General features: G+C 50.0%; 2 protein-coding genes across 4 annotated transcripts; one reads left to right on the top strand and one right to left on the bottom strand.

Annotated features, from left to right (window-relative positions):
* Positions 1-58: 58 nt before the first annotated feature.
* Positions 59-5458, top strand: DTYMK (deoxythymidylate kinase). Its single transcript, XM_032120072.1, has 5 exons — positions 59-200; positions 794-902; positions 2086-2176; positions 4171-4368; positions 4912-5458. Exons 1-5 carry the CDS (start codon positions 71-73, stop codon positions 5020-5022), a joined length of 639 nt encoding a protein of 212 aa, XP_031975963.1. The 5' UTR covers positions 59-70; the 3' UTR covers positions 5023-5458.
* A 1168-nt stretch (positions 5459-6626) lies between these two features.
* Positions 6627-26325, bottom strand: ATG4B (autophagy related 4B cysteine peptidase). Of its 3 annotated transcripts, XM_032118972.1 has the most exons (14): positions 26218-26325; positions 20842-20940; positions 20324-20395; positions 18241-18339; positions 17708-17809; positions 17218-17290; positions 16791-16870; positions 13353-13549; positions 12323-12401; positions 11489-11634; positions 10810-10866; positions 10241-10334; positions 8289-8395; positions 6627-8176 (listed from the first exon to the last, which is right to left on the bottom strand). In XM_032118972.1, the coding sequence occupies exons 1-13, from the start codon at positions 26225-26227 to the stop codon at positions 8322-8324; spliced, it is 1182 nt and encodes a 393-aa protein (XP_031974863.1). In that variant the 5' UTR covers positions 26228-26325; the 3' UTR covers positions 6627-8176; positions 8289-8321. The 3 variants fall into 3 exon arrangements, with proteins under 3 accessions (XP_031974863.1, XP_031974862.1, XP_031974864.1); XM_032118971.1 differs by having other exon boundaries at positions 6627-8395; XM_032118973.1 differs by lacking the exon at positions 26218-26325 and adding an exon at positions 21051-21131 and having other exon boundaries at positions 6627-8395.
* Between the last annotated feature and the right edge of the window lie 27 nt (positions 26326-26352).

Here is a 26352-nt window from a genome sequence, read left to right as displayed (position 1 = left end):
CGGGCGGCGATTGGCGGGCGCGGCGGAAGGGGCGGGGCGGCGCGCGGCTGGCGGGCGCGCGCGGGCGGGCATGGCGGCGCGGCGCGGGGCGCTGATCGCGCTGGAGGGCGTGGATCGCGCCGGCAAGAGCACCCAGGGCCGGCGGCTCGTGGAGGCCCTGCGGGCCGCAGGGCACGGCGCCGACCTCATCCGCTTCCCGGGTACGGCGCGGCTGGGAGCGGCCCGGGCCGCCAGGTGCTCGCGGTGAGCACCGGGGACGGGGCGGGGTGCCGTCCGGGGGCTCTCGCGGGCTGCTCCCACACTTGACAGATGGACCCTGACGCTTGGACAGAGGGACCGCCCCCGGCCCTGAGCGATAGACCCGTCCCACCCTGGGCGGACCGACCACCCGTGACAGATGGAGCCCCCACGCCCGGATAGAGCGAGCGCCCCTCACCCGCGACTGGCGGATAGACCCCTCCCACTCCGGACAGACAGACTGATTCTCCCCCCTGGATGGACCGACCTCTTCCCCCCAACCTGTCACAGGCAGGTAGATCCCCAGCCCCTTATGAACTGACGTTCTCCCACCCGTGACAAATAAATATACCCCTCACCCTGGCCAGGCCTCCTGCCACCCGTGACAAACTCCCACCCTGGATGGACTGACCTTCTCCCATCCATGACAGACAGACCCTGCCGTGGTCAGACCAACCTCCCACCCGTAACAGACAGACCCCCAAGACAGATGGACACCCACCTGGGAAGAGCAGTTTGGGGCAGCTTTTGCATCCTCTCCCTTTCTTTCCTACAGACAGAACCACAGAGATTGGGCAGCTGATCAGCTCCTACCTGGGGAGGGAGAAGAACCTGGAGGACCACACCATTCACCTGCTCTTCTCTGCCAACCGCTGGGAACACGTGTAAAGATGATGTTTGTTCAGTTGTAAAAGAAAAATGCGTGGTGTTGAATCCCCCACGGTTCGAGCTTGCAATGGGTACAGAAAGCACGAGAATGTGTTCCTGTTCAGACAGGAAAACAGGCTGGAAGTGGTGTCTTAAGGACTCTTACAGCTTTGGGTTTAATCATAGAATCCCAGAATAGTTTGGGTTGGAAGGGACCTTAAAGCCCATCCCATCCCAGCCCCTGCCATGGGCAGGGACACCTTCCACTAGCCCAGGTTGCTCCAAGCCCTGTCCAGCCTGGCCTTGGACACTGCCAGGGATCCAGGGGCAGCCACAGCTTCCCTGGGCAACCTGTACCAGGGCTTCACCTCCCTCGCAGGGAAGAATTTCTTCCCAAAATCCCATCTATCCCCTGCCATTGTAATCTTAGATCAGATCCTACAGCTTGTTTTTCTGGAATCATTGGTGCCATATTTCCAGCTCCTGTGCTCTACTGGATTAAAGAACTGGGGAGCTGAGACTGAACCAGCCTAGACTGTGAATTTACTGTCTTTCCTGAGGATACTTGCTTTGCCAGGCAGTCCCTGTGAGTGACACTGGTTAAGGAATTGTGCCCAAATTTCCCCTCTAGCCAAAGGCTATGTTCAGCTGTAACTGGCTGTCCTTGCTTTAGTCACAGACTCTGTGTGTGGAGGTGGGGAAATCAGTGTTGGCTGTTGTTTTTACCTGGAAATACAGATTTCAAAATGTTCTCATTTTACAGAAAAGCTTTCCTGGCTCTGCTGCAGTGGCAGTGCCAATTAAGCTGGGAGAACAGAAGGCAGATAAGTGAGCTCTGAGAAGAACTGTCGTGAATTCAGGTGGCAGAGCGTATCACAAAATCTACTGCACCACCTAAAAAGGGAAGAGGACTAAACTGTTCATGTAAATATAATTAATCTGTGATCTTTCCTGTAAGCCCTGGAGCTGCCTAGAGCAGTGCCCAGCGCTTGGCACCCCGAATTTGGGTGTCATGAAAGGGTGTTTGGTCAATGCCTGGTGGAGAATACAAACAGCTCTTCACCTGCCATCTGCATCACAGCTGTCCCTGCCTGTGATCTCCATAAATGTTGACTTACTTGGAGTTTTAGATGAACTCCTTTCATTTCTGTCACTATCAAGGAATGGAACTTTATTATTTTATCTCCTGTATGGTTTCAGACCGACGATGAAGGAGAAACTACAGCAGGGGATCACGGTTGTGGTTGACAGATACGCCTTCTCTGGAGTGGCCTTCACAAGTGCCAAAGGGGTGAGTGAGACCTGCAGCAGCCCCTGCCCCTCTCTCTGTTTGGGAAAGCAGCTCCAGGTAGAGGCTGTTGGTGTGAATGGCCATGGGGCCATTCTTCTTCTGGGAAATGAGGATTGGAAATGAGGGAAGTTTCAGCTCAGGTATTAACCTCAGGGTATTGTTCCCCAGAACAAGCAGAGAAACTTACTTGGTGACTTTTTGTAAATCTGGACAGACTGCTGGACTGCAAGCTGACCTGTGTGACTCTGGAGAATGATTCTGGGAGTTTATTTAAGACTCTCTGTACTTGCTCAGGCTGCTGGCCCATGAATTTGTGAAACATAACAGAACCACATACATTAGAAAGGACCTGTGGAATTCATGAAGCCCAGCCTCCAGCAGGCTGCTTGGACCTACATCCTGCCAAGGTTAGAGTATCTCCAGGGATGTATATCCACTCCTTTCTGGGTTCTTTTCTGCTCACATTCAGAGTAAAAGTGATTTTCTTCATTTAGCCTGAATTTCTCGCATTCCCACTTGTGCCTTTTGGCCTGTCCCTGCTTTCAGAACAAGGCAGTTCTGTCAGCCTCCCTTTGAGCCATTCTGCACAGACACTCTTGTCCCACTCCATCATACGTGTCCCATTCCTGCTGAGCAGCCATCAATCCTCGAGGAGTATCCTGTGGTCACAGAAGCTCCAGCCATGCCTGCAGCACCAGTTGTGACCTACATTCATTCTTGCCCAAGCCTTTCCCTGCTTCCTGGAAGGACTGAGGAGATCCTGGGCCCCCAGGCCCTGCACCCTCACCTGCATCTTCTTCCACCCTCCTGCTTCCCTGGACATTGTGTGGCTTGGGGCTTAACCCTGGAACAGATGCATTGAAGCATTTAGGTGCTAAGCAGGTGTCTACAAAAGCCCCAAATTAGGAGCCATGACATGTGACACGAGCTGAGTCCCCCCAAAATTATGATCCCAAATACACATAGGCACAACCAGGAATGTTCTGCTACTCTCTGGTGGGGTAGAAAGGGTGTCCTAAAGTGTCTACATTTCTTTGAAAGAAGCTGGTGACCTGCATCCTCAGCCATGCGGATGCAACCCTTGGGGAACCTGCAACCCTGGGAAGCAGGGATGGCATCCTTTGCTGCTGGAAGGGACCTCCTCTGCTTCTTAAAAGAATGGAGTTTGGCATTTTTTTCACTCAAGAAGCATTCCCAGAAGAAGGAGAGATGTTGATGCCCATATCTAACACAAAAGCTTACTGGCAGCCAGAGCTCACACCCAGGACATTGTGGCTTCCAGCTTCTCTTACCCCCTCATGGTATTGAAAAACTCACTGCACATACATCCAAAAAATACCCAGATGCAGAACATCTGGGGAGAAACTGGAGGGCAGATGTGCCTACTCCTGTTAGAGGGAGCTGAGATGTGGATGAGCAGTAAGTGGACAAGCCTCTGTAGTCTCACCAACATCATGGATTCACATGCCCTGATGGAAGTCTTCAGATCTGTCAGCAAAATCCCAAAGCTGGAGAAAACTGCATCTCTTGTGTCTGGGCTGAAATTCCTGGGTAGGTGAGTATTGGAAAGGAGCCTGCATGGGCTCAGAGAGATCTGCACTGCAGCTGTGTGGTGTTTGTGTTTGAGAGCAGCTTTCTTTAGGACTGAGCACGTGTTGGAATGGTAACGGCTGTGTGGAGGCTCAGAGTGTGCCTTGGTAGAGCTCAGATGGGCTCTGCAGAAGAGGCATGAAAAGCTTTTGCTCTGCCCAACTTAAATGGGCACAAGAGGTGCTGAACACCTGACAAAACCTGCTCGCCTCCAAACTGCCAGGACTGAATTCCCACATGGTAAGCTGCGAAATCACCTTTTCAGTTTGTAGCCTGTGCAGAGCATTTCAGGTTGCGATTCCTGCCATCCTTGGCTGTTCCTTTCCCACCTCACTCTCCAGCCAACCTGCTGCTTTCCTGTCTTTGTGTGTGTCTCACCTCAAACTCGGTTGTCTTTGGGACAGAACTTCTGCCTGGACTGGTGCAAACAGCCTGATGTTGGACTCCCAAAGCCAGACCTGATCTTGTTTCTCCAGTTAAGCCCGGAAGAAGCAGCGGAACGAGGGAACTTTGGACATGAACGTTATGAGACCAGCCCCTTCCAAGAGAAAGTTCTCCAGTCCTTCTATTGCTTAATGGAGGACAAGACCCTAAACTGGAAGGTGAGGAAATAACTCTAATGGGCTTGTCATGGACCGGGGTGCGGATCTCTAATGAGAGCTCCCAAATTCTGCCTGTCATATCCCTGTGCTCCCCTCTTCCCACTTCTGCTCAGCAGGACACATTGGGGACCAGCCAAGGGCAGTGTGAGATGTGGCAGAGAGGGCACTGCCCTGTTCCAGGACACCCTGGTCAGCTCTTTGTGCACTTGGGATGAATGCCTAGCTTACCTGCCTCTGTCACACACCCCAAAGACTGCCAGCAAACAACGTGCAGCTGCAGTTTCTTCTGTTTCCCTTCACCCACCCTCACGTCTACTTCTTAAATGTCTGTTCCTACACACATACTGGTTTTTCCTAAATCCACTCCAGAAACTGCAGAGAGGAGGTGTAATTAGCTCATTTCACTACTCAGGAAGAACAACAATATTGAGTAATGGGGGGAGCAGATGTTAACAACAAGGTTTTTCTCATTTGTTGGTGTCCAGTAACACATTTCTATATTCTCTGTATCTATCCTGTATTTTTTTTTCATCTTGGAAACAGACAGTGGATGCTTCAAAGAGCATTGAAGACTTGCACAGAGAAATCAAGTCCATTGCAGAGAAAACTATGCAGGAGGTTCAGAATAAACCTCTGGGCGAACTCTGGAAATGAAACTTCATACAGGTCTAAAAGAATAAGGGAAAGGTCACTTCTTGGATCCTCTGCACTTGGATGACTCTGTGACATCCCAGCAGCTACAGCTTAGATCCTGTGTTGTATTCTGGGTCCAAGATACTGCTGCTGTGCTTGTTACTATCTGCCCCTCCCCTCCATCCTGCATAGTCCCTTCTGCATTTCTTAAATGAGTATGCCATGAGCATGTATCAAATTCTTCCTAAAAACCTCCCTCCCCAATCAGGAGTTCTTGTTCTAGCGCCTGGAGTTCAGATGTGGGTGTGGAGCCCAGGGCCATCCCTGGACAGAGAGTGTTCCCATTTTTGGGGAATTGCCATGTGTCTGATCATTCTTCCTCTCTAGTAAATGCATCCTCCATGTTCAAACCAGTTTGTAGAAGACTTGCTAATAAATTATTCTTTTAAGCATTTGGCACAGGGCATTTTTTTTTCAGTATGATCCTTTATCTTCTAGGAGGAGATATGGGAGGTGAAAGTGCTGCAGTTCAGGCACTAAATCCAAGGAAAGCTGTTTGCTAGAGCCGTGGAAAAAAGGGAGAGGTGAGTTCAAGCCTTCTCCCCAGCTGTGTACTGCTGGGAGCAGTAAGAGCATTAAATAGATGGATTAGCTCAAAACAAGGCCAGTTTGGAGGGTAAGCAGCACATAAATTATTTTAGACTGGCCAAGATGAGAGGAATAGTCACCTGTGGCTCCTGACACACCCCAGTGCAGTTTGAAACCAGACCTGCTATGAATCACCTAAATCACCAGTACAAACTGGAATGTTAATCACTTGCAAGGGGCACTGAGAGATGGGCATGGCCAGGAGAGTTCAGCTCTCACCTTCCAGTAGGGTGGTCTGCTCTGATCTCCACAGACTAAATCCTCTCTAAGGTGGAGAAGCAGATTGAACACATTCATGAGCAGGGAGAGGAAGGTAAATATTTAAACCAAAATTGCTAATACAAGCACCAGCTACAATGGCAAAAGGTGCTGCCTATCCCCCACAGCTGCCCAGCACTTGGCAGCCAGACACTCCTGGTGAAGGAGGTGAGCCCCTGCAATGCTGCCATCAGGCCCTGACTGTAACACTTGTGAAAAGCCAGAAATACCCGTTAAAGATCTAAGCTGAGCTTAGCTGTGCTATTTGGGTTGTGTTAACACTCGGGTAAAATCTGGCTGAGCTGTCCTTAAACATAAAGCCATGAACATAAAATAAACAGTAGAATCACTTTGGGTTGGAAAGTGATCTTAAGGATCATCTTTTTCCATGGGCAGGGACACCTTCCACTAGCCCAGGATGCTCCAAGCCCCATCCAACCTGGCCTTGGACACTTCCAGGGATCCAGGGGCAGCCACAGCTTCTCTGGGCAACCCATGCCAGGGCCTCCCCACCCTCACATGGAAGAATTCCTTCCTAATATCCCATCTAACCCTGCCCTCTGGCAGTGGGAAGCTATTTCCCCTTGGCCTGTCCTTGAGGCCCTTGTTCACAGTCATTCTCCAGCTCTCTTGGAGCCCCTCTGCACACTGGACTCTTCTGGTGTACTGCCTACTACCCACCACCTCCTTCAACGTGTGCAAGGACATCAGGACAGGCAAAGATTTTGGATCTGTTTATTCAGATAGAAATTGAAAGCAGATGAATGGAGCACAGCCCCACTTCCTCTGCTGCCTCTTCCCCTGACTACAAGAGAGAAGAGGAGAAGCAGGAAGAAAGCAGCAAATAATAATTTAGTGACAGAAGCATTGTGGTTCCCAGTTCAAACCTCTGCTTTCGAGTATCACGGGGACAGTTAGAGCATCAGTAGGTCAGTCACGGGGGAAACAGGTCATTTGTAGCCTGGTGGCACCACCCTTGGGCACACCACCATCATCTGACAGGTTCCAAACCCGAATGCACAAACCAAAGCCTTGTAAACAGGGTTGCAGTGTGCAGCACGCACCAAGGAAACTACAGCAGCAACTTCCCTTGCAGTGTGCATGGAGACAGCTCTCTCCTCCACATTTGCCTTTCTCTGTGTGAAGGGCCCTTGGCAGAGCTACCATGTTAAAGTAGCTAAAATTTCCAGTATATTTGGACCTTCTCAAGGCATTCTGCCCTTCTTGGGATGGTTACCTGACGGGGGATTCTCCAGGTTAGCTCCTACAGCACCTCTGGGCACACTCCGCAGGGAAGGGAGCTGGCAGAGGCAAGGCACCAACACAGCTCGGAAACCTCGACCTTCAGGCACCTCTTCTGCTTTGGAAAGGGAATGTCTGACAGGAGTAGATGGAGGAACTGCTGACCAACCCACCCAGGGCACCTCAAGAGGTTTTACAGCTCAGGTTTTTGGCAGGACAATATCACTCCCTAGTCGCCGTGCCAGCACACTGGGGGACAGACAGAAGCCTGGCACATGCCTGGCAGATCTCTGCTGCCCTGTTTTACCTCTCCCAGCTCTGGACTCTTTTTTCCAGGGCTGTGGAATTCAGTTTTCTGTTAAAAGCAGCTTTCCTGAAGGTACTTAATGTAGACACTATTCCACTGTAGAAGCACATGGACTGACTCACTGAGCAACACACACGTTTTCTATTCTTCCATTCCTTCTGTTATTTAAACTGGGATTGAGATGCTCCTCTCCAGCAGCACAGCACTGCTCCACACTTCACTTATTGAATTCCCAGTCACTTAGAAGTTCCCTCAATTCCCTTTCCATAGGGTGTGAACAGGAGAGGTAGTGCTGAGTGTTCTGCACAGCATGAACAGGAGTTGTACCGTAGGGACCTGCACTCCGGAGGCTTCACAGCTATCTGTGGGACGTGGCTGCTGTTCCCTGGCGTTGTGAGCTGCAGCCCAGGTTGGCCAGTGAGAAGGGAAGCTGCTAAAGGCATTAACTGGACGTTTCTCCTGCTAAATGATGGGTGGACTCTACTTAAGCTTCAGAGGGGAGTCCCCATGGAAGGATTCAGCGCTCTAACGATTTCCGTGCCTCCCCCGGAAGGCCCAGCTGACCTGCTGATGTGACAGATAGGCTTTGAACTCCTAAGCACCACTGCATCCACTTCCAGCAACCATATGCTGCTGTGAAATTCCAGCTGCAGCCAGTAAGGCTGTAACATCCTCTCGGTTCTTCATCCCACCGCAGACACTGCGCGCTCTGCTCCGAGGCTGCACGGAATGCCGGGATGGACAGGAGGCAGGGATGGCAGCAAGCGCCTATGAAAACCGGTAGCCCCAGGCTCTCGAAGGAGCTTCCCTCCCCCCTTCTCCCCACACATACACAAATTTGCAGAGTCACGTTTCCTATTTGTTTTCAAAGGGACAGGATTTCAAAGTCTTCATCTTCCGAGTCAAAGAACCTTTCCAATCTGTCGGCATCAGAGGAGTCTGGAAGAGAAGAAGAAAGCGCTGCCTCAGTGGGATGCTGTGACTGTCAGCGAGACCAGCAGCTGGAGGGCATCACAATTTGAGTGCCAAGTGCCTAAAAGTTCCAAGACTCAGTGACAAAACCGAGTGAGGGCTCTGAGGAGGAGAAGAACATGTCAGTGACATGGAAAATGCACTGGAGAGAATTACATGGAGCACAGAAGTGTGTCATCTTTCACAGATCCAAACACATTTCTGCTGCCACCATTCTGTACAACCTTCCTGTGCCCCAGCTCTGCATTAGCAGGAGATGTTCTGCCTCAAGAGGCTCAAAACAGGAGAACGTGCCCAGGTCTGGACTAATATCCATGAAGATTTCTGTCCCAATAAGAGATACATTTACCCCCATGTATTAGAGAATTGTTTCTGCTATAGTTGCTTTTGGTGCAACTGTTAGGGAATGTAATTACAACATGAACTCTCCCAAAAGCAATTAGTACAGTCCACTTTGTGAGGAAAGGTAATGTTAGTTGATCCCACCTCTCCACCCTTCCAACTGTATGGTGAGGAAGGAGCTCACACCTAAAGGGGAAGCAACTTTAGCACAGGCAGAAGTAAAGGAGAAACCTTTATTAGTTCAGGCTAATAAATTTATCAGTTACAGAATCCCAGAATGGTTTGGGTTGGAAGGGACCTTAAAGCCCATCCCATTCCACCCCCTGCCATGGGCAGGGACACCTTCCACTGTCCCAGGGTGCTCCAAGCCCCATCCAACCTGGCCTTGGACACTGCCAGGGATCCGGGGGCAGCCCCAGCTTCTCTGGGCACCCTGTGCCAGGGCCTCCCCACCCTCACAAGGAGGAATTCCTTCCTAATATCCCATCTATCCTTGCCCTCTGGCAGAGGGAAGCCATTCCCACTTGTCCTCTCACTGCATGCCCTCTGCAGCTTTCTTGGACCACCTTTAGGCCCTGAAAGGGGCTCAGAATTCAATCACTCCTTCTAGTGAGAGACAGGACTAACAGAAATGGAATGGCTGTGGCAGATGGGAGAGGCTCTACAAGCCAGGGAAGAGGGAGAAGGCCAAGTAGTCCATTACAGAAACATTTTTAAGAGTAGGAAAGACAGTATTAGGAACAATTTAAGACAGGCAAAGATCAACTGACAGTTTAGGGGAATTGAGCACTCTTAACAGCAACAGACAGTGTGATAAGCTTTTAAGGAAGGGGAGAGAGAGAGAAAGAAACACCAGGAAGTGCAGGGTGCAGGTTGCCAGGAGGCTGCCCAGTGCCTGGTGACAGGGTAGGCCTGCCCACACACACTCACTGCTCTAGGCAGAAGCAGCCAATGGCTTTATCTCCTGCAACGTTTGTGCATGTTATTAATGTGATAAGCAGAGCCTGACAGGCAAGATTAGTGCCCAGCACTTGTCCTTTTTCCCACTGGTAGTAGTACATGTCAGGAAGGAGTGCCTTGTGCTGGAACTAAGTGTGACCAGCCCTGTCTTGGAGCTTTTTCATTACCTACAAACTCGGTTTTCAGCCTTTTCAATGGACAATTTTGATTCCTCTGAGCATCCCTTTAGAAACCAGAGTCACACTGCTGTGACAGCCTGTGAGCTTGGGTTTTTCTTCTGCTCAGTCACCATCACCATTCACAGATTATTCTAAAAATCATCCTGAGACACTGTGGGATCTGCAAACCTCTAGCTGAAAGCCGAAGAACTACATCAACTGACCCAAGAGCTCCAGATTAAACTCTGGGTGGAACAGGAACACACTAGAAGTCATCATGTAATTCCACGTGAATTCCAGAAACCCAGAGGGACCGGCTCACCCTCAGCTCTCCCTCCCTGCATGGCCTCACCTGGTGTGAGATTCAGGACATCAGGGTTGGAGAAGTGCGAGGGCTGGCGTTCCACCAGCTCAAACATGGGCAGCGCTCCTCTGACCAGGGACAGCTGTGGAGACAGAACAGAGCCATGAGAACCAACAGCTCTGCACTGCTGGTGCACTTCAGGGGCAATCCGATCTGTTGGGACTTCACTGGAGCTGGAAAAATGATTTTCAAAGCTTCTGACTCAACATCACCAACAGAATTTCAGAGCTATGCTCCTTCGGGTAGTTTAATAAACTATTTTAATACGCTTAAAATGGGATCATGCTGCAGAGAACATGGTCTCTGTGCAGTGGTTTGGAAACAAGACAATACCTGATATTCCTTTCCCAGGGACAGAGAATCAGAGATTCATTAAAGCTGGAAAATAACTCCAAGATCTTCGAGTCCAACCATTCCCCCAGCACTGCCAACATCACCACTAAACCATGTCCCCAAGTGCCATGTCCACATGCCTTGTGAACACTTCCCAGGATGGGGACTCCACCACTTCCCTGGGCAGCCTGTTCCAATGTCTGACCAGATCTATAAACACAAACCTTTTTGATTTGCTGGCACCAGTCATTAAAGTCTGCCTCTGTGTTGCAGAAAAAGCCCTGGAAAAAAAAAGAAGAAAAAGACTTTATCTTTCCATATTTTTGACTAATCATTTTCAGACTTAAGTCAACACCACGTAACATGATCAGGACTGGGAGCAGTTACTACTCCTGACTGCCTTGCTTTAAAAACTTGCCTCACACTGCCCTGTTAAACTGAACCCTCCACAAAGGCTTGATGTGACCAGGCTATCCAAGTGCTGGAATCACCAATATTTTCTTTACTGCAGAAGGAAAACCAGGAGGAACAAACCCTATGGAAACAAAGGGCAGGCATCTAAGGTTCAAGAGGAAACAAGCCACGGCGCATCATCATATGGATTCAGGAATGGATTCACCTCTGCTCATCAAAAGGCTGGAATCAAAGCCCAAACTAAACCTGAGAGAATGACACTGCTCCATGAGGAATGGTATTTAATTGCCATGCAAGGGGAACTTCCCTAGGACAAGCCACTCTCTGCATGAGGAGCTGCTTTACCAGTGTCACCGAAACCCAGGGCAGCACTTGCCCAGAGCACAGCACTGCAGAGTACCCAGCCTGTCACCACTGCCCCTGCCAGCTCCCTGTGGAACAGAGGGACCCCAGCACTGCTCCTGGGGGTGACTGGGAACAGGAACACACCACAGCAATGGAGGGGTCGAGCTCGGCGATGTTCATCCTGCACGGAGGGTGCTGGCAGTGGAAGCTCTCGTCGGGGAGGCAGCCGCTGTCACTGGGCTCCACCGCCGGCTGCGTGGTGTGGGGATCCAGGTAAATGAGCTCCTCACCTGGCCACAGAGGCAAGGACACATCAACAGCAAGAACCATGCCAGAAGTTGAGAGATAGAAAGAGGAGGAAAAGCAATGGCAGAGCCCGGTCTCATAAGCACACAGAGGAATCCCACATTCCAGGGATGTCTTGCTTTCAGCCACTTCCCCAAATGCTTCTCAGCCAGGCACGGCTGCCAGCACAACCACGGTGGCCACTCCACTGTGACACCCTGGGATTGAGGCACAGGCACTAACTATCTGGGTATTGTTCCTGCTCAACCCTTCCTGGGTAAGCTCAAATAAGACCCCAGAAGTCTGAAGCACGAATAACCTGAGGTCTCTGGCAGAGAGGAAACCAGAGGGAAGGAGGAGAGTAACAAGAGTTTGTAGGGTTTGAGGAACACCTAAAGGACAGTTAAATCCAGACAAGCCACAGAGGGAGGTCAGCTCTGAATGCAGGAAGCAGGCTCTATGCACTCCACAGACAGGATTTAGTGTTACACAGGGGAAGTTTATGGCCACTGTTCAAATCTACATCACTCAGGTGGCAGGTTCAGCCCACAGCAGCCTTCCACGCTTCCAGCAGGAAAGCAAAACCCTGCAGCATGCACCACAGGCCAAGCAGGAGAGCTGTGCCACCCGAGAAGCATTTTTTAGCCAGGAGGAGATTCTTTGGACAGTCTTTGCAGTCCTCTGGGCACTCACCTACATAGCCAATGAAGTAGTGAGCACTGTTTGGCTTCCCTCCGATCACTCCCAGGGACTGGGGCATCATGAAGCAGTGCTGGAAAAGCAACACAGAAAACACACAGCTGACAGACAGTGAAACAGCAGGTGGCAACAAAGGCAAACATCCAAAAATGCAGTGGGAAAGATGGACAGGGACACGGAAAATCAGCAACTCTAGCAGCAAAACCAGCCGTTTCTGGAGAAAATCTCCATCAGGCTGCAACACAGGGCTTTCTAGGAGCATGGAAACAGCTCAAAAACACTTTTAACAGGAATAGACAGGTGGACCAAATGAAAGAGGCTGCACTACTTCAGGACTTGGTATGGGGAAGTCCTGGCTCTGCTGCAATCAGTGGCAAGATCCCTGGAGCTGTCATCAGGTTGCAACAGTGCTCTCAGGAAGGAACAATCATTCAGGAAACAGTTTGAGTTCCTTATCCATCTGGAGCAGCCAAGCACGATCTACTGAGTTAAGGGAAGTAGAATGTCCCACGGATCTGAACCTGGAGGTCTCTTACCCAAGCTCAGAGCTTGCTAGCATTGTGCACCCTGTCTTGTGCACATCCTAAATTCTGCAGCTTCTCAATACTCCAACCTGCAACCACCTGACAGCTCTTAGCCTCAGCCTGCAGCACAAACTTCAGCCTCTGAGCCACAGGGAATGTGCAACACTGTATAAACCAACACTCAGGTTACCACCAAGCAAGGTACAGTTGTGCTGAACAAAGGCTTCAGCAGGTTGGTACCATCTGAACACAAAGAGGGGCTGAGATTTAAGCTGTGAAGTAAGATCCTCAAAAGAAAAAAAAAACCCAACCAAAACAGGCCCAACCCTTCAAGCCCCCCCATTTTCCTGACTACAGCTTGCAAGAACCTATATCCTGACCTCTGACAAGGATTGTCTCTAAACACAATTTCCTTTTGCAATTACTTCTGAGTAATTACTCAATTCACAACAGGATCCTTAAGCATCACCCCAGCAGGAATTCAGCTCCAGATTCCCTACCTTTAGTGTTTCAATATAGGCTTCATTGATCTCTGTGAGCCCGAGGCGCAGAGGTATCAGCAGCACCAGTGGTTTCCACGGGTTGAGCCTCTCTCTGAGCCCCACGTCCTCTGGGCACCCGTTATAGAGCACGTCTGACTCCAGGGCAGGGCACGCTGCAGCTCCAGCACAGGGCACGTTGGACTGGCACAACCGCCCTACGGAGAGGGAACAGGAGCAGAAAGCATCAGGAGTCCATTTCCAGAGCTTGAGTCATTCCTCTGATCAACAACTGCTCCTTACCAAAAGCCTACAGTGCTTAAAGCCGAGAAGAGCTTGAAGGGGCCGAGTGCTGGGACTGTGTGATGTGTGCATGGCTGCTGCAGGGCTCAGCCTCAGCTCACACCAGGCCTATGCCACAGCCCCTCGTACGCACAGCTACCGACAGCTGGGCAGTGAAAACGCAACTTCTTCCAGAAAGGTGAGCAGCCACCTGTGTCAACAAAGCTGGGCGAGTTGATTAGCAGGTCAGACAACTGTCCTGAATTCACAAAGCTTGTAGGCAGAAAGAGGAAAGTTCTGGAGTGTCCAGTTCCGGAGGAGTTGAGAGGGGATATGAATGAACTGAATGAGGACAGCATTATGAGTTAACACAGGAAATATTCACCTGTAATTCAGTGCTGTGTAGCAAGATATGAACGTGGTATCTGTCTAGAGTAGCTATGATTTTCCTAAAGTTCACAAAAACTGTCATAAATTTTATGGGGGATCATTCACAAGCTACTTTACAGACCTAAAGCAGTATGATCCTTAAACTCTGCAATTTCAGCCTAAGATTTGCCTCTAAGATATGGGGCAGCAGAACTCCACATGACATAAGCACTCTGCATCCTCATCCTAAAGGCTTGCCAAACACACAGCCAGGCTGTAATGCACCCAGGTTATGTAAATTCTGGTCCAGAAACAATTCCAAGCCTACCTGTCTCACTGGCCAATTTAATTATTTGCTGGGTGTGTGGAGAAAAAAAAAACCAACCCAACGCAAACCCCAAAGAAACCCACAGCATGATTAAAGAATCATGAAGCCAAGGCAATTAGACAAAATGCCAGAGGCTCATTTAATTTATTCCCAGCTTAAACTGAATGCCAGGACACTCTAGCAGGTAGGACATGATGTAAACAAACACTTTAATCACCAGCCATTTCAGCTGGGTGCTTGTTCACTACCTAGAGCTTCAAATCCAGCTCAATGAGGATGGTATTATACCCAAATTTAGAAGAAATAGGACTTGGATCTAAAGCCTCAGGAGGAGAGACAACCTACACAGATGTTTGCAGTTCCTTCCTATACTGATCCTCAAGAAGGGAGAAGGTGTATGTGTGCACCTCATGCACAGACATAGTTACCAGAGGTTCTGAGGACACGCCAAAGTCATTATCTGTAGTGATTTCTCCTGTTAAAGCAGGTTCTTTTGTTGCAGTAGCCCGCCTGTCCAGATGATCTGAAATCAGCTGCCAAGCCAGGGCTATTGCTGAATGGGGTGTCACTGCAGGTTTCCTCATCAGGCAAAGCACATGGCAATCCTGTGCTGTGTATGAACATATTTACCTCCAGTTTAAGCAGCAGAGAGCTTGGCACAGACTAAATTCACCTTGGTATCTGGCAGGCTTTGCAGTTCTGTGGTGCCGCAGCAGAGCAGAACTGCCTAAAGCTTCCCAGCTGGATCCAAACCATTTACTGCAAACATATTCCAACAGATCTAACACAACACCTCTCCTGCTGAGGCTGCTGCTGGCAGGTACTGGCTTTACTGTCTTGGATTCTCACCACCTTTGGGATGCACAGGATTCTCCAATGCCCAGCTGAGATGCCCTTTCTCATGGAACACTGACTCAGAAGGGATAAAGATTTAGGTTTCTTCACTGTTTCTTTCCTCTGAACCTTTGGCTGAACCCTATCAGTGACCAAATGAACAGATGTATGAAACATTACTTCTTTCCACAATGATTGGGGCACAAGGTAACAAACACAAACCTACAGACATGTAACACATCAGACCCACTCACGCAGTGACTTTCAGGCCCTGAACAGGTATATTATGATCCACATTTGAGGAAAACAAGCACACACACCCCTGCCCAGGACAAGCTGTATGGACATGTCACTTGAAGCAGCATCAGTGCTGAACAGCCAGTGCCACACACACAAGAGCCTGCAGCACACCCGAGCCTCGTGGCCAGCATGCTTCAGCTCTAGAAGTGATATTTGCAGGCTAAAGATGAAGGATAAATCCAATTTCTGTTTTAAATCTGGCCTTTGTTTAAGCCAAGGGCATCAGCACATACCTTCAGCTAAGGTTAGACACACACTTCTCAGTCAGATCCAACTGAGACTACCTGACAAGAGATGTGACTTTGTAAAGTGACCGTCCTGCACTCCAGGCAAAAACTGCCTGGCTATTGATCTTGGCCCTGTGGCAGCCAAGCCAGCCTAAATGGTGCCTGCCACCATCTCACCTGTAACCCTACACCAGCTAATTCAGAGCACTGCCCTGGCAGAAACACTGCAAGGTTTGTGCTGGGTTGGCTCATTGCCTCAGGAATTAGCCTAAAGCAAGCCATGGGAAAGCCAGGACCATGCAGGGTTGCAGCAACCAGCAGTGCAGGTGCTCAGCTTTGGTTACTGCAGTGCTGCAGCCAGAGCAGGCAGGCTCAGGATGGGCATGAAGAGCTGCTCAGGCTCCAGAGCCAGCCTGTGGGCAGGATGCCCCAAAAAACAAACAAAAAAGGAAAAAAAAAAAAAGCCGCCGCCAGTGAATATTCCTTAAAATGATGAGCGACAGATTCCCTTCTTACCCCCGTGCCAATTTTGGTCCTTTTCCTCTTCAGATCTGTTCTAGCTTTCTTACTCTTTCCAATAGCAGAAACCTTCCTACCAATTATGTGAGAGAGGAACCAGCCATTTACTGCTCGCTCCTTGTGGCCACAAACAAGTCTGACACTGCCTACCAAGCAGCTCCCATATGTTCTCTGAAGATCAGCAAACCTTCTCGCCAGATCCAGAGGCATCACCAGATGAAATGAAAGTCAAACAAGGCCCTTCCTTGCCCTAGAAGAGCAATTCTCACCTTGTTTTAGCACACTTGGACACAGCTTTCACAGATCACAAGCATTGGAAGGGACCTTAAAGCTCGTCCCATTCCACCCCCTGCCTTGGGCAGGGACACCTCCCACTGTCCCAGGCTGCTCCAAGCCCCGTCCAACCTGGCCTTGGACACTGCCAGGGATCCAGGGGCAGCCACAGCTTCTCTGGGCACTCTGTGCCAGGGCCTCCCCACCCTCACAGGGAGGAATTTCTCAAAGACAGAACATGTACTCCATGCTTGTTGTGATCTCCAGCTTTTTTCTGGACTCTTGCTGCCGAGGATATACCACATTTTACCTCCACACGATACTTACTGATTTCTTCCATCACCACTGTGTTGTCCATGGCTATGTGTACTGCCAGGGAACTCCACGTGTCAAAAGTTGCAAGTTTTCTACAGGAAAATCAAAACCAAATAAGTATTGAAGGATTAATACAACTACAAGGCAAAGATAGTGGTGTATCAGAGAGGAGAAACCGGATTAGGAGAGACTGGTGTTATCAATTATGATGTGAAATGTGCTATGACCTGGGAAAGCTGCTGTTAGGCAATCCCAGCCTATTCCAGGGAGCCACGTGCTCATCTACCAACGAGAGGGGAGAATGGTGAGAGGAGGGAAGGTGTTATCAAAGGCAGCCCATGCTCCAAAGGCAGGCAGAACCCTGTCAGCTCGGAGGTACCACACACCAGCTGGCCCCACTGCCTGACTGAACAGAGAAAAGGAAAAGGGCAGCACTCACCTGAGCACCTGCGCGACCGTGTTTGGTCCGTACCACTGGCCTATGGATTTTCCCTCCCCAACTCCCATCTGGGCTGCACCACAACAAAAAAACCAGAATAATGTAGTCAGTAATTTCACCCACACTGCATCCCTTCATAATCAGGTTTGTATTTAATAGGGAAGAATTCTCACTTGGAAACTTTACCGAATCAGCAGTATTTACTGTTTCACGGGGGTGAGAAGCACATCCTGAAGGACTGCAAAGCAAATCCTTTCCCCAAACTGCAGCAGCACAGAAGTTCAAAGGGCAGTGTTGCCTCAGAAGAAGCTTTACCCAGTGTTTGATCACTAGACCACCCCCGTGACCTGAGTTCTGTTCACTGAAGCTATGCCTTAACACCCCGCAGGAAACACTGGAACAGGCTGCTTCTGTTTTCCAGGGAAGTTGATACCAAAGTGAGAGCCTTCCTTAGTCCATTTGCTTTGTCTGAGCATTTCTTTCTTCTTACCTATCTGGTGAATGGAGTAGTAACTGTCTTTTTTGTCAATGAAGGCATTAAGAACGTTGAAGTAATTATCCATTTGCCTCTTCCCTTTTATCCACCTCCAGTCTAGGACAGACAAGGGATATATGAAATAAACATGGTACTTATTAGCAACCAGAGGCTGCAAGCTGCAGTTCTCTTCCTGTCCATTGACCAACTCAATGTTCACATTGTTATATTATTACTAAGCATCTGAGACATTCCCAACAGTAAAGAGTTAATTTTAAAATAACACAGAACATTCTTACTGCTGGGATAAAGGAATATGACCCACAGAAAAGCAAATAAACAAACAAAAAAATCAGAAAATACAAATATCCCCAGAGAGTTCCCAGCAGACTATTCCCTCAACAGCCCTGAACTTGAGAAGACTGAAGAAAAAATTACAGAACCCTCAGCAATTCCCAGCTGTGTCCTTGCTATCTCTGTTCTTCCAAGTGCTGCACTCGTGCGAGCACATGGCCCTGGAAGTCAGTGTGGGCTGTGCACTGCTTTACCTCTTCCCAAATGCCTGCAGACCAAGGCCTGAGCAAAGATCATCTGGCCACAGCGCAGCATGCAGCCCCAGCCCGTGTCAGAGGTGGGACCGGTTCCTCCTGGAAACAAGGACAGAAAATAAACAGGGAATGAATGGTAAGACAGTGCCAAGAGGGAGGAGAAGGAATGGCCAGCAGGTTCACCAAGAAATGAGGACTAGCTTAGCTCACACACCCAAGGCTGAGAACCAAAAATGTGGTTATCAGTGAGTAACTTAGTGGCATCCCTTAAAACAAATGAACTCCTCTAACACTAACTGAAAGGGGAAAAAAATCCAAGGGAAATCCAAACAAGTCAAGAGAGAGCTGAATTTCTCAGGAGAACAATAGCCCTTAAGCCTGGCTGCAGACTCTCAGCCCAACTGAGACACGTTTCTACACAAAGGTGTTTGTTAAAGATGACTCTTGTAATCCTCATCTTGAGAAGGCAACTCATCAAGCAGAACAAACCAGTCCCAGGGAATTCCCACATCAGAAGTGGCCATGAATAAGATTTCAAAGCGAACAATGTACTCAGGCCAAAAAAAAAAAAAAAGGCACCAGCCAAAAAAAATCTACCCAAGCAGTGAAAAAAAAGACATATCCTACATATTGCTGGAGAAAGCTGGATATCAGCTCATGCTGGAAAGTCTAAGACAAAGCACACAAGGCTGGAAGCATTTCCCTGACAGACCTTCCAAAGGAAACTGCTGCTCCTCCACTGCAGCTCTGGCTGTTACTACAAATAACAGAGATCAAATGTTCAGTGTGATCCCAGTAGGTAATCTGTGCCTGGGCACAGCTTCTGCAAGGCTTTGTAATGCTGCTTTTCTTCTTTTGGTCCTAAACAGGGAGAAAATCACCTAGAGAACTATTTAATCAGCTTCTTGATAGCCACCAGTTGTCTTCTATAGTTTCACCGGTAATTCGTAATACGTACAAATTCCAAAAGTGATAATGCTTCACAAAATTAGCATTAGACAGTTCCTCTAACCCTTACCATATTTAAGTGGGCTAGCACAGAGGGAAGGGACAAACAGTAACAGGGGTGACTGGGAGAAAAAATACTGAAAAAGGTTTACTGTATGACATGCAGATCATATCGATGGTGTAAATGGGAAATGACTCAGGAAATGGGGTCTGTCTTCACCCCACAGCCTTTAATGACTCACACGGAAACCAAAATTGCATCTGTGAGCCAGTTAAACGTGTGCTAACCCTTCAATCTCAAACATATGTTTAACTATGGGGCACAAACATGAATTTAAAGGGATTAAACTGCATCAAAGACGTCTCAGAGCTTCTGAGGCAGAGGGCTTCCCAGCAGGGAGAGAACAGCACAAGCCAGAAGGACCAGTTACGAAGAAGTCTCTTTTCCAAACCTGAGCCATGTTCCTTTGCCACTGACTGCTGGGGATGACAATGACAGAAGGGGGGCATGGGTAGGCCTTGGAATCCCATTTACCTGCTCTTAGGTCTCCTCTGATACACCTTGCACCCAGCACACAAACCCAAACCCCAGAAGAGGCCATGCAGAATATCTTAAGGAACCAAGACATCCTCCTTCAAGTTCACTGGGAAATATTCACCCAATCACTACAGCTCCTGTGTGTAACAGACACTTCAGGCACCTAACTCCCCCCAGACAAACAAAACCCCCCCAGAGAGTCTGGAGCAGATGCACAAAGGCAGCAATTTCAGTCTCACTCTCTAGGTTTCATCATTTTAATCCACTTCAAGCCCAAGACCATCATTCAATAATATTTCACACTAGACTGATACAGGATGTGATGAAGTACAAAAATCCTCTCATGTTGCCTAAAAAAAGAGCAGGCTTCCCAAACTCCTCCTTGAGTCCTTTGAAAAACCACTGCTACCCCTCCTACCCAAGGGGATGAGGAATTCTCATCATCAGATAAAAAAAAAGTTGCCTCATCAATTAGATAAAGCACATTACAGACTCTTATGAATGGAAATGATGTCATGTTTGTGGGGACTGTTTTATTAGGGATAAGCGGATTATAGTAATTTCCAGGATGTCTTTAGACTCCTCTGGAGTACATACCAATAGCAGGGAAGTTCTTTCTGTAGGTGAACCAAAGCCGAGAGGTCACATCCAACAGGATCTCCTCCTTCTCTGGAAAGTGTTCGGCATGGAAAGGCACACACATGAGGTTGGCACCAAGACAGCTAAACCCACCTCCCACTCACCCTCCCCAAGGACAACTGCATTCTGCTCCTCACAGCCTGCAGGCCCAGAGAGGCAGATTCTGGCTGAGGAACAGGGCAGGGTTGGTGTGCACAAAAAACTTCCTTTCCCCCCCAAAAATAGCTGCGATCAACCCAAAGACACTATGGCCACAGACAAATTATGAAGCAGCAAACCATCGTTCTACTGCCTGCCTCCACCATCCTGCCCTTATGACATGTCCCAACAACTTCCATATGGTAACTTTCTGCACGAAAATATGCCAGAGTCCACGGAAATGGCCAGACAGACAGAAGCATGGCAGCTAAAACCCAAGTGCAACACTAACAAAGTCCTCTGGAGCCTCAGAACATTGCATGGTGCACACAAAATACCTGTAAAAACACTGTATTTCCGGCCGAGGATCCAAACGGGTTCTTTGGTCTCAGGGAAGTCTTCATACTCGAACCTGAGGGTGTCATAGGTAAGAGTAGCTAGAAAGAGAAAGGAGAAATCACAGACCTTTCATAGCTTTTCCTTTTGTTTTTAAAGCCAGACAAAGCTACAGAATCTGAGCTGCTGTGGCCCAGTGACTCCCACTCACCCCCAAAGCCCCTGGGCTGGCAGGAAATGGCCCTGCATGCACCAGCTCTGGGAGGCACAGAGGTGACCCAGCCCTGGCTCGTTCCCAGCTGCTCCAGAAATGCAGTGGGATTTCCAGTTTAGGCCAGCTCCAGGTCCTGCCTGGGGCAGAAAACATCTAAAACTTCAGCTGGCAGCTACACCATTTCCCAGAACAGGCACCATTGTGCACGTCATCAGCTATGGCATTGATGCTGAAGGCCTCTTTTCCACTGAGCAAGCGGTTAAAATCCTCTTGCAGAGAACATAAATTCTGAGGGAAGAACACACAAAACACAGCTCACCTTAAGGTGGGAACTAAACCTTGCTCAGTCCCTCCTCGAGAGGCAGAAGCCTTTACACCCTACAACGTGAGGAACACAGAGCTGTGCAGATGTGCTCATGCACAAGTGAAAGGCAAAACCTTTTGCTCTTTCACTGGCTCCCTTCACAGCATGGCATCCATCAGTGCCTAAAAATCCACCCCCTTCCAGGACCACGACAGAACAACCCAGCAGCCCAGGTTGCCCTTGGATCAGGGCAGCTTAAGCTGTTGTGCACAGGGTACAAGCAACAGGGAGGAAAAACCAGGGGAGTCGGATGAGCTGTGCTCCACTAGATCTGTGTTTGGAAACACAGACTTTAAAGTCACCTGAGAATTCTGGAAAAGACCCACATGATTTTGCAGGTGCCAATTCTGTAACAAACCACCTCTCAAATTTAAAGCAGTGCTAAGACAGACTGTTCTGTAACTGTTAAAGTAGAGATTGAAAACACCTCTCACAGCAAATGCAATAAAATCTGTGGTGATGTGATGAGTTTAAAGCAGGACAAAGGAGTACACGGCCACAAGCTCCTGTCAGCCCCATTCTCTGCAAAAGCCACCCCTCTCCATGGGGCACACCTCGCTTTTGGCTTCTCCAGAGTCACCTGCTGCTACATAAGACACTTTGGCGTCCTGAGGTATCTCAGCCTTCTATTCTGGGCTCCCTGACCTGGAATTCCAATTCCAAATGTCCAAGAAAATACTGGAGCAGATACCATCACTAAGACCAACTACTGTTTAAGCAGGAACCCTGGCAGTAGAGATGGCAACAGGCTTCTAAATCAAATTTTGAATCAGACTCTGCCCTAACTCCAGCCCACAAGATTTAAAGCACATTCCTTGTGTGAATTAGTCCTTAAGACTGTTCCAGGCACCTTTAGGATTGCACAGGCCTCACGTTCCCATTCTCACCCCATGATGTGACTCCTCAGCAAGCTAAGCAAAACAATTCCGCTTGCACAGAAATGTGCCAACAAATTACTGCAGTCTTCTCCTCTAACAAACTTTAGCAGGGAAGCGAAGGATTTCTTTCCCATCTACTACCCAAATTTGCCAATTCCCAGATTTGAAAAGGTAACAGATAGGATCTTCACATAAAAATTGAAGTTCTCAGGAAGGTTTTAAAGCTCCAAGGAATATTCTGTGGTTTATTTTGTCAGTTCCTAAGCCTGCCATGCATCCAACTCTCCATCAGGAGCCTCAAGTAGCTTAAAGAAAGTGAGTGAAACAAGGATGCTGTACAGGAACATCAAGCTATCCACAATCCCTCCTTCTCCTTCCCAGCAACATTCCCCTACATGCTCAAATATCACAACCTCTGCAGTCCCACAGTTTGCAGGGCACCAGGTCTTTAGCAAAGACAGGATTTGCAACTGGACACTCCACAGCAAGGATCAGCAGCTGGAAAGGGGCTGCTGGAGTCTCTCCCCTTCTACCAAAGCTTGGAAAGGATCAGCAGGCAGAGGGGGATCTCCAGCTGGACCAGCCATGTGTTCAGGGGATGCAGCACATGTGTCATGACACTGCACACTGGGGAGGAGAGTCCCAGGCTTGCAGCCTGTCAGCTGAATGCCTGACATCTGGCTCTGTACAAAGCCCTGTGTGTCCAGCTGTGCACCCCAAAGAGGTGGTCAGACATTTGTGTTGGGATTTGGGGAGAAAACAGTTGAAAAGGCGCAACTGCTAAATGTAGGAGTTCAGGTTTCCCCTTCACAGGGAGGAAAATTCAAGAGGTTGCTCCCAGTTAGAATCAAGGACATTACAATGGGAGCAGTAAACTCCCCACAAGGCTTGAGGTCACTGAGTGTTTCCTTTACAAGCCTCCACCTTCATATGCCCCAGCACTTTTCCAAAGTCCATCTCCTGTGCTATTGCCCAGATGAGCTAAATACCAGCCAGTGGGATCCAAACAATTCAGGCAGGGCACAAAGAATGTCACAGCTTGCACAGCAGCCTTTCTCTCCTTGTTATAGCCGGAGACGAAGAAGAGAAATACATCTGGAAATTCACCAAGCAGAAATCCTGTTCGAAGCTGCTCCTCTCAGAGCTGCAGAAGCCGGGTGAGATCAGCACATTTCTCAGGCAGTGCTCCAAAACTTCACCTTCAGAAAGCCCTCGGTCTATTTTAATTACCGACCTCTGAGCATCCAGGACAGCGGAGCAGCAGTTTCTGCAGAGAAGGATGTGCGGTCTCTGCACATCAAAACACGACAGCTCAGCTTCACATGGTTTTATAGTTAAAAAGCAGAGTGTTGGCCCTGCACAGCTCCCCCTGAGAAAGGCAGCCTCGCTTTCCAGGAGCCTTGGACACACTGGGAATGAGGGGAGGCCGGCTGGATCGCTGCCCCATGGGCACACCTTCCATGGGATCTGAAGAACATCTCATCCCAGAAAGCCTCAGCAGAAAAGGTAAAGCTTTGTACACGCCACAGGAGAATCCCAGAATGGTTTGGGCTGGAAGGAACCTTAAGGCTCATCTCATTCCACCCCCTGCCATGGGCAGGGACACCTTCCAATAGACCAGGATGCTCCAAGCGCCATCCAACCTGGCCTTGAACACTACCAGGGATCCAGGGGCAGCCACAGCTTCTCTGGGAACCCTGTGCCAGGGCCTCCCCACCTTCACAAGGAGGAATTTCTTCCCAATATCCCATCTAACCCTGCCCTCTGGCACTGGGAAGCCATTTCCCCTTGTGCTGTCACTCCAGGCCCTTGTCCAAAGTCCCTCTCCAGCCCTCCTGGAGCCCCTTTAGGTACTGGAAAGGGCTCTCAGGTCTCCCCAAAGCCTTCTCTTCTCCAGGCTGAACACCCCTCTCTCTCCCAGCCTTTCCTTGTAGGAGACGTCCTCCATCATCTTGACACAAGAACAACTCTAAATACACAGAATTAAGGTAGAAGATGAAACCTTCCTTCACTTCTCATACTTGACGAGCACAACCAAACGCTCGAGATAAAAACATTATCCCAGCTTGTAACAAACACACCCAGAGGCACAGCTGGGCGCTGGGAGCAGCCCTTGAGTGCTGCTGTCACTTTGCAAACGTGCTGGAGGCCACACCTGCCACAGCCTGTGTCAGACACTAACTTCATCTCCCATACCACAACCAAAGCCATTTGCTTCCCCATCAACTTTGGGAAACAAATAACAACAAGTGAAGGCTTGGGTGACTCAAACAGAAACATGGCAGGTGATTTTCCCAGCACCGACCACCTCGGTCAGTCTGTCTGCTGAAAAACTTCTCATACAAAATACTGGAGCCGAGCTTTGAAGCATGGCATTAAAGGAAAGCCACGCTTTGCCATACTTCCCTTCCTAAATTGGTCCTGGGGCTTCTCCATTCTCTGAAAAGGCCTGGCTCTCATGCCTCCCCAAATCCTTTAGCCTCCAACTAAGGCCACCACAGAAGGATCAGAAATGAGGTGGATGATCTCTCCTTTATCTGATACAGGTACCTCACCAAAGGCAAAGGAGGAATGCAATTGGATGTGGAGCATTTTAAAGGGAGTCAAGAAGAGAAGGTAAATTTAGTACTTTAGTAAAACGCATTGCTGGAAAACACCAAACAGCTCAAACCCTTACTTCTGCCCCTTGCAGAACAAAGACTAAACCTTTTCTTTCCCCTATGCTCTTTCAAACAAAATAAATCCTTATTATCTGAGCACCAACAAGGAGTTAAGAGACAGACAGCAAGCAAAGTCAGGTAATGGAGTGTGGTGCTTTCTTGAAGGCCTGGAGCAAACAGTTCCAAGTTTTGCTGTCAGGTCCCCGACCATCTCGGGAGCGGGGCTGGACACGAAGGGGCTTGAGCCCAGAGATTCTCCTCCTCCTCTCACGGAGGAGATCCAGCTCCACCATCCACCAGAGCGAAGTTTTCCTTCCCTCATACGGCTCACACCGAGGGGAAGCAAACGCATCTCCCGCATCAGGGGGCGTGGGTTCACTCAGCGGAACGCGTCCGGTGCCCAGGCGTGACACGGGATCCCAGGACGCTCCGGCAGAGTCGGGACGCTCTCAGCCGGACCACGCTGACAACGCCAGCGGCACGAAGGCCAAAACAAGTCAGGGCAGCCCCCAGGAGGGACGGGAGGCACGGATCCCCGGCACACCCGTGCTCGGCGATGCGGAGGAGGAGCCCACGGCGCACAGGGAAGCGTTTGTTATTATGGAACAACACTTATCTCTGCGGAGGGGGTGGGAGCTGCTACTACGATAAGGCTGGAGGGAAGCGGGTCCCAACACAAGTGCCAAACACTTATTTTTACTTTTCCCTGCACGAAACCAAAATCTCTACCAGAAACAGCTTCGCTAGAGCCCTCAGTGAGGGTGACGAGTGGCTGAGTCTCCTTCTTACTCCTCGACGACACCTTCTCACCTCTCGGAAGTCACCTTCTTACCCCAAGCTGCCTTCTCGCCCCTTGAGCCCTGTGGGGAGCGGGGCACAGCGACACCAGCCCTGTCACCGCTCCCCGCTCCGCTTCCCCTCCCGGGCAGACCCGTCCCGGCGGCAGAGCTCCGAGCCTTCGAGGAACGACGGCCGCAGCGGGGCTGGCGAGGGCAGGAGGGACTCGCCGCCCGGCTCCGGCCTGCGCCGGCCCACCCCGGCGGCCACGCAGCCACCGCCTTCCCCTTCGCCCCGCCGGGGGGGCGGCCGGGCCCCGGAGGGCCGCGGCTCCCAGGGCCGTGCTCAGGGCGGAAAACGGCGCCTTCCCCGCCGCCCGTCGGGGAGGCCGCGAGCCTCGAGCGGCCGCCGGGCCAGGCCGAGCCGGGGAGTCCCGAGGGGAAGCGCGGCCGCCGCGCCGCGGGCAGGGCCCGCCCGGGACCCACCTGCGTCCATGGCGGCCCCGCCGAGGCTGCGGCCGCCGCCGACACTCACGCCCGGCGCGGTCCTGCGCGGCTGCTGGCGTGACGCGCCGCTCCCGGCCAATGAGAGCGCCGCTCGCCGCCGGCCTCCGCGCCGAT

The sequence above is a fragment of the Corvus moneduloides genome, chromosome 10 (assembly GCF_009650955.1).
Source record: "Corvus moneduloides isolate bCorMon1 chromosome 10, bCorMon1.pri, whole genome shotgun sequence".
NCBI classification, from domain to species: Eukaryota; Metazoa; Chordata; class Aves; order Passeriformes; family Corvidae; genus Corvus; species Corvus moneduloides.
Note: the sequence above shows the minus strand (reverse complement) of the source record. Positions and strands in the feature narration are given on the sequence as shown.